The 7,610-nt window shown below is 54.4% G+C and overlaps 1 protein-coding gene across 1 annotated transcript in view; it reads right to left on the bottom strand.

Moving 5' to 3' along the window:
* EXD3 (exonuclease 3'-5' domain containing 3) overlaps positions 1 to 7,610 on the bottom strand; it is a 128,538-nt gene that overhangs the window by 76,078 nt on the left and 44,850 nt on the right. Inside the window, exons 4-5 of the mRNA XM_017893121.1 lie at positions 1,933 to 2,106; positions 1,411 to 1,578 (exon numbers count right to left, since the gene is read on the bottom strand). Coding sequence (XP_017748610.1) covers positions 1,411 to 1,578; positions 1,933 to 2,106 — 342 coding nt within the window. The remainder of the gene's footprint in view (positions 1 to 1,410; positions 1,579 to 1,932; positions 2,107 to 7,610) is intronic.

The raw sequence follows: 7,610 nt of genomic DNA, 5'->3' as shown, positions 1-7,610 counted from the left end.
TTTGAGACGGAGTCTCACTCTGTCGCCTGGGCTGGAGTGCAGTGGCGGGATCTCAGCTCACTGCAAGCTCCGCCTCCCGGGCTCACACCCTTCTCCTGCCTCAGCCTCCCGAGTAGCTGGGACTACAGGCGCCCGCCACCTCGCCCGGCTAGTTTTTTGTATTTTTTAGTAGAGACGGGGTTTCACCGGGTTAGCCAGGATGGTCTCGATCTCCTGACCTCGTGATCCACCCGTCTGGGCCTCCCAAAGTGCTGGGATTACAGGCTTGAGCCACCGCGCCCGGAACCCCTGGCTTCTTTGCTGCACCTCTTGCTGCACCCTGGAATCTGCACTGGGATCTGCAATCTCAGGGCACCGAGAAGTCATGGGGGCACCCCTGCACCTGCGGGAACAGCTCAGAGCCACCCCACGCAAGACGGCCGCCTCCCTACCCACTGTAGGCCCCGCCGCTCCCTACTGCTCCACACAAACGCAAGTCACAGCTTGGCCAGGCTCAGGACGACAGGGCTGCGATGCTAGGACCTAGTCTTCCTCTTGGAACCTTCTGGGCTTAAAAGTCAGCCTTGTTCACAAAGGAGACTCAGCAAACCACCATGATTCCAAAAGCTCCACCAATTCTTATCCAGACATCTTTAGCTGCCAACCCCACGCTTCTGCCACACTGCTTAAGACCCGGCCCCGGACAGCAAGGGACCGAAGCCACCTCTCCCGCCAGCAGCCAATGAGGGGTTGGATACTGACCGGACGTATCTCGCACCTGGGTGACTGTGCCAAGGCGTGACTGGTGCCCTGGCCCTGAACCTCATCCTGTGTCCCAGGCGCCGGCACTACCCACACTGGGCCTGTGAGTGGGCACCACTCTGGGGGTGCTGTGGGCGGCGGGGCCGGCACCAGCTGCTCCCGCAGCCCCTCTGCTCAGCCCCTCCCAGGAGCGTTTCCTTCCAGGGCGCTCACTGCCATGCTGGGGACTCAGTCAGCCCCCAGTGCCCAGGAGGCAAACTCACCCACAAAGGGCAGCCTCCCGGGTGATCCTGTGAAGGTTCCGGAGGGACGGAGGCTAACAGGCATGGTGGGGTGTGGCTTGACCGAAGCTCAGGCCCAGGCCCACCTGGGACCCTGTGAGTGTGAGGGCCCGATGGGTACCGGGAGACACAGGGTTGGCAGGGGGAGACCCAGGCCTGGGACCAGGTTGTGCCCTGACGTGTCTGTTGGCTCAGGCAGCCTGAGGGCTCCTAGGACCCGGCACCCCACGTACAGCTGATGGCTGCCCACGGCCGGGTCCTTGATACCCCCATGTAGAAAAGAAGCCCCAAACAGCCCCCACACAGAGGCGGCCCTGAGCCAGGCACATCCTTGCCCCACCGCCTGAGAAGCCCTTTCCCCGTGGACCCGGCCACGTGGGCCACTCACTTCTCTGAACCTGCCCTCGTGGTGGAGGCGGTGGACGTGCACCAGCAGGCAGCTCCTGTCTGCATCCTGCAGCTGGAAGATGCTGGTCAGCGGTGCCACAAGGCTGGGGGCGCTCTCAGTGAGGACTCGGATCGCTCGGGCCTGCAGCTGCTTCAGCCTCAGGCTGTGCTGGAAGGGCAGGGACCCAGCCTTACCGGACGTAGCACCCAGTGGCTGGGCCGTGGGGCCGAGTGGAGCAGGCTGGGCTTAGGAGGCAGTGCCTGCCACTGTGGCCATGTGTGGGCCATCAGGTGGCCTGCAGGGCTGGGGTATGGGAGGGGCGAGGCTAGTCTCAGCACATGGCTGTCATGGGGCTGAGGATGAAGCCACGGGCTGGGTCTTGGCCACAGCTCCCAGCATCCCCCTGCCCTTCCCCAGCTTGCTCAGCAGGCTGCAGAGGCCTGGGCAGGTGGGTGCCAGGTCCACTGTGCTGAGGGGCAGGGACAGGAAGGGAGGTGACTGTCACAGAGCCCACGGGCTCACCTGGGCAGGGCTCGGGCGTGGCTGTGCCTGTAGCCAGCACTGCAGCTGGCGGGAGATCCAGGCCTCCAGGGAGGGGCCCTCTCCCCGCCGGTCCCGGCAGCTCTCCAGCATGTCCAGAAGCCCCGCCAGGGGGTCGTCCAGGGCAGCAAAGCCCCGCCAGGCTTCCTCCTGGAGCTGTGGAGACACAAAACCACACTGTCACTTTGTCTTGCACTCAAAGTCTCCTGGCAAGGCCTCCCCATCGCAGAGAGGTTTTTAAAATTTAATCCATTCAGAAGGTAACGGTGGCCATTCAGCCACCATCCACCTCCCTGACTTTTCATGCCGCTGAAGAGATTCCGTTCTGGTCCACTGCACCCCAGGCCCCCAGGGGCGGTGGTCATTGTCTGCACTAATTATCCCATAAAGACAGAGGGCCTGCTCTCCAGGCAGACAGAGGGCCGCTGGCCTGGGAGGCGACCGCAGCCCGAGCCACAGGTTCACAAGTCACTTTACCTGTGGCCCTCTCGGGACATGGGCCTGACCTGCCCTCAGTAGGCAAAAGAAACTGAAAGGCAAGAACCAAAACCCAAAATGAAAAATGCCTTTTATGTACTTTTTCTATCCCTGACCCACAGGAGATTTGGGAAACGGGTAAGAGGTGGACAAAGAGAAGCAAAGTGTCTGTTTTGGTCTCTGGCTTCCAGAAGATTCTAAAGCAAGTCGGCCCTTGCTGCTGCGGGCAGCCTCGGTGGCACCATCCTCTGTGGATGCCCGCAAGCGATTCAGCTGCTATTTGCTTCAAACCACAACGACTGCTTGCAGGTCATTCCGCAGGTGGAATCCTAAGAGCTAAAGGGGTGGCCAGGTTCACAGCTCAGCACTCGGGACAGAGTGCAGCAGCTGACACCCTACCCTGAAGCCCACGGCCACGCAGGTGGGCAAGAGGGAGAGTTCCCAGCTGCTGGCGCCAGCCACGGGATGCACCCCCAGAGGCCCAGGGAGGCTGCAAGCCGAAAGTGTGGGCCGTGCTGTTCTCGTCCCTGCGATGTGGACGGTGTGCTCCCCACGGAGCTCCAGGAGCAACATCCTCAGGCTGCCACACAGCTTTTTTTTTTTTTTGTCAAAATATGGAACACTTCACGAATTTGCGTGTCATCCTTGCGCAGGGGCCATGCTAATCTTCTCTGTATCGTTCCAATTTTAGTATATGTGCTGCCGAAGCGAGCACTGCCACACAGCTTTGAAAGCACCGTGCTCCGGAGATTTGGCAAGCTTACTGAAACGAAAGGCACACTTCGGCTCCCACCACCTGACAGCTCTCCCCACAAACACCTGGGAACAGCCGTGGACACACGCAGGTGAGTGCGTGAGGAGACCTCAGCACCGTCCAGGAGGGTGTGACACCCACAGGGGCAGGAGGCAAGGCTGGAAAGTCGAGACCCTCCAAAGGATGCCCCTTGGGGAAAGTGGCCAGAGAGGGTGAAAGGCAGCTTGTCTGTCCCTCTGGACTCTGGGACGAAACGGAAAGTCACCCTGAAACAAAGCCTTAGCGTCTCATGCATCTGGAACTTGAAGGTGCTCCAGGAACTTAGTTCTAGCCTGAGTGAGTTCTAGCCCGAGTGAGTTCTAACTCTAGTGAGTTCTAGCCCGAGTGAGTTCCAGCCCTAGTGAGTTCTAACTCTAGTGAGTTCCAGCCCTAGTGAGTTCTAACTCTAGTGAGTTCTAGCCCAAAAGAGTTCTAGCTCTAGCGAGTTGTAGCTCTAGTGAGTTCTAGCTCTAGTGAATTCTAACCCTAGTGAGTTCTAGCTCTACTGAGTTCTAACCCTAGTGAGTTCTAGCCCTAGTGAGATCTAACTCTAGCGAGTTCCAGCTCTAGCGAGTTCTAGCTCTCGTGAGTTCTAACTCTAGCAAGTTCTAGCTGTAGCGAGTTCTAGTTCTAACGAGTTCTAGCTCTAATGAGTTCTAGCTGTAGTGAGTTCTAGCCGTAGTGAGTTCTAACCCTAGTGAGTTCCAGCTCTAGTGAGTTCTAGCTCTAGTGAGTTCTAGGTCAAGTGAGTTCTAGCTCAAGTGAGTTCTAACCCTAGTGAGTTCCAGCTCTAGTGAGTTCTAGCTCTAGTGAGTTCTAACCCTAGTGAGTTCTAACTCTAGTGAGTTCTAGCCCTAGAGAGTTCTAGCTCTAGCAAGTTGTAGCTCTAGTGAGTTCTAATTCTAATGAGTTCTAACCCTACTGAGTTCTAGCCCTAGTGAGTCCTAGCTCTAGTGAGTTCTAACCCTAGTGAGTTCCAGCCCTAGTGAGTTCTAACTCTAGCGAGTTCTAGCCCTTGGGAGTTCTAGCTCTCGTGAGTTCTAGCTGTAGCGAGTTCTAGTTCTAATGAGTTCTAGCTCTCATGAGTTCTAGCCGTAGTGAGTTCTAGCCGTAGTGAGTTCTAACTCTCGTGAGTTCTAGCCCTATTGAGTTCTAACTCTAGTGAGTTCTGGCTCTAGTGAGTTCTAGCCCTCGTTGCTTCTAACTCTAGCAAGTTCTAACTCTAGCAAGTTCTAGCTCTAGCGAGTTCTAGCTCTCATGAGTTCTAGCTCTAGGGAGTTCTAGCTCTCGTGAGTTCTATCCCTAGTGAGTTATAGCCCTAGTGAGTTATACTTCTATTGAATTCTAGTTCTAGTGAGAAAGTTCTAACTCTAGTGTGTTCCAGCTCTAACGAGTTCCAGGTCCTCTAGTGAGTTTTAGCTCTTGTGAGTTCTAGCTCTTGCGAGTTCTAGCCCTAGTGAGTTCTAGCCCTAGCGAGTTCTAGTTCTAGCACATTCCAGCTCTAGCAAGTTCCAGGTCCTCTAGTGAGTTCTACTTCTCCTGAGTTCTAGCTCTCATGAGTTCTAGCCCTAGCGAATTCTATCCCTAGCAAGTTCTAGCCCTAGTGAGTTCCAGCTCTAGTGAGTTCCAGCCCTAGTGAGTTCTATCCCTAGTGAGTTCTATCTGTAGTTAGTTGGCAGAAGCAAAGCATCATTCTTTAACCACTTTGCCGGGATGCGTGGGACCTAGGTCACCAGAGGGAAAAAGTTCCAGTAAATGAGCTCACAATGAAAACTTAGAAAACACACAAGGAAGAAAGCCACCATGAGTGACAACTGCAAGTAAGTTGATTAAAGCTCTGATAATGTGGAGTTACAGGACATTGATTTGGGAATGTGTAAGCAACGACTCCCATTCTCCTAAATGATAGTTCACTTATGTTTTACTCTCCCTTCTCTTCTCCTTCCTCCTTCCCCACTTCTTATTTCTTTAGAAATGCAATGATAGCCTTTCATCTCCTGTTCACTAGACACTCCCTACAGGGCAAGCTCATCTATCCATGTGCTTAGAGGTTCAGAGCAGAACTCTTGCCCGCAGGAGGCCGCCTCAAGAGACAAGTTTACAGCCCAAAGTGTGCCTGCTGGAGTTTCCGGCCACCTTCACAGCCTCTTTCTACCCATGGAGACGCCAACTCAACTTCCAGGTAGATAAGGCACAGAGATCCCCCATCTCCTCGCTTCCTCCCGACCTTTTAAAAATGCCTCTTTTGGCCAGGCATGGTGGTTCATGCCTGTAATCCCAGTACTTTGGGAGGTCGAGGCAGGCGGATCACCTGAGGTCGGGATTTCGAGACCAGCCTGACCAACATGGAGAAACCCATCTCTACTAAAAATACAAAATTAGCTGGGCGTGGTGGCACATGCCTGTAATCCCAGCTGCTCGGGAGGCTGAGGCAGGAGAATCACTTAAACCCAGGAGGTGGAGGTCGTGGTGAGCCGAGATTGCGCCATTGCACTCCAGCCTGGGTGACAAGAGAGAAACTCCATCTCCAAAAAAAAAAAAAAAAAACACCTCTTTCTGCTCCAAAAGCTAAGCCATACCCGTCAGGCATGAGGTCTGCACTTCGTCCCTCAAACCAGCTACAGAATAAAAAGTCACTTTCTTTCTACCAGACCTCATTCCTGTGACCTGGACTCTCTGAGCAGCAGTGTGGTTACAGTCAAACACAGAGAGTCGGTGGACAAACGCAGGAACGACGCATCAGCCGGGCGTGGTGGCCACGCCCGGAATCCAGCACTTTGAGAGGACAAGGCGGGCTGATAGCTTGAGCTCAGGAGTTCAAGACAAGTCTGTGCAACATGGCAGAACTCCGTCTCTACCAAAAATACAAGAAATTAGCCAGCATAGTGGAACCTGTAGTCCCAGCTACTTGAGAGGCTGAGGCAGGAGAATCGCTTGAACCTGGGAGGCAGAGGTTGCAGTGAGCTGAGACTGCGGCACTGCACTCCAGTCTGGGCGATGTAGAACCAGACTGTGTCAAAAAAGAAAGAAAGGAAGGGAGGGAGGGAGAAAACCTAAGAGAACTTTGAAAACAAGAAATAGTCATTGAAATTTTTTTTTTTTTGAGACAGAGTCTTGCTCTGTCACCCAGGCTGGAGTGCAGTGGTGCCATCTTGGCTCATTGCAATCTCTGCCTCCTGGGTTGAAGGGATTTTCTTGCCTCAGCCTCCCAGGTAGCTGGGATTACAGGTGCACACCACCATGCCTGGCCAAAGTTTTGTATTTTTAGTAGAGACAGGGTTTCCCTACGTTGGCCAGACTGGTCTCAAACTCCTGACTTTGTAATCTGCCCACCTCAGCCTCCCAAAGTGCTGGGATTACGGGCATGAGCCACTGCATTTGGCTGAAATTTTTAATAAAAGCAGTAGTTTGATAGTTCCTCAAAAGATAAACACAATTACCACATGATCTAGCAATTCTATTCCCAGGCAGGTTCCCAAAGATTTATTTATTTATTAAAAATAAATAAATAAAACGGAGTCTCCCTCTGTCGTCCAGGCTGGAGTGTAGTGGCACGCTCTTGGCTCACTGCAACCTCTGCCTCTGGGGTTCAAGTGATTCTCCTGTCTCAGCCTCGTAAGTAGCGGGGACTACAGGTGCACGCCACCACGCTCGGCTAATTGTTGTATTTTTTGGTTGAGATGGGGTTTCGCCATGTTGGCCAAGCTGGTCTTGAACTCCTGGCCTCAGGTGAACCTCCCACCTCAGCCTCCCAAAATGCTGGGATTACAGCCATGAGCCACCACACCCGTCCTCCCCAAAGATTTAAAAACAGGGGCTCAAGCAGATGTTTGTAGATGAATTTTCAGAGAAGTACTTGTTCACAACAGCCAGAGGTGGAGATGGCCCAGATGCCCCTCAGCTGTGTACAGAGAAACAGCGTGCGGCCTGGCCACGTATTACTCAGCCACGGAAAAGGAGGAAGCTGACACAGACTTCCACATGGACAAAGCCTTGATATCATGCTAAATGAAGAAGCAAGTCACAGAAGACCCCATGTTATATGACCGCATGTGTGTGAACTGTCCAGAAGTGGCAAATCTGGAGGCAGAAAGCAGGTGAGTGGTGACTGGGGCCTGGGGCCGAGGGGAGTGGGGGTGTCTGTATGACAGGTACGGGGTTTGTGGCTGAGCGGTGACTGGGCCTGGGGCCGAGGGGAGTGGGGGTGTCTGTGTGATGGGTACGGGGTTTGCAGGTGAGTGGTGACTGGGCCTGGGGCCGAGGGGAGTGGGGGCGTCTGTGTGATGGGATCGCGGCCTCTCCTCCCTTCGAGCCCCTCACTGGTCTTCACGCCTCATTACTGATCCCCTCAGCTACAAAGAGCCCCTGCGGGGCATGGAAAAAACAACGT

The sequence above is a fragment of the Rhinopithecus bieti genome, unplaced genomic scaffold (genome assembly GCF_001698545.2).
Source record: "Rhinopithecus bieti isolate Rb0 unplaced genomic scaffold, ASM169854v2 scaffold_23276, whole genome shotgun sequence".
NCBI classification, from domain to species: domain Eukaryota; kingdom Metazoa; phylum Chordata; class Mammalia; order Primates; family Cercopithecidae; genus Rhinopithecus; species Rhinopithecus bieti.
Note: the sequence above shows the minus strand (reverse complement) of the source record. Positions and strands in the feature narration are given on the sequence as shown.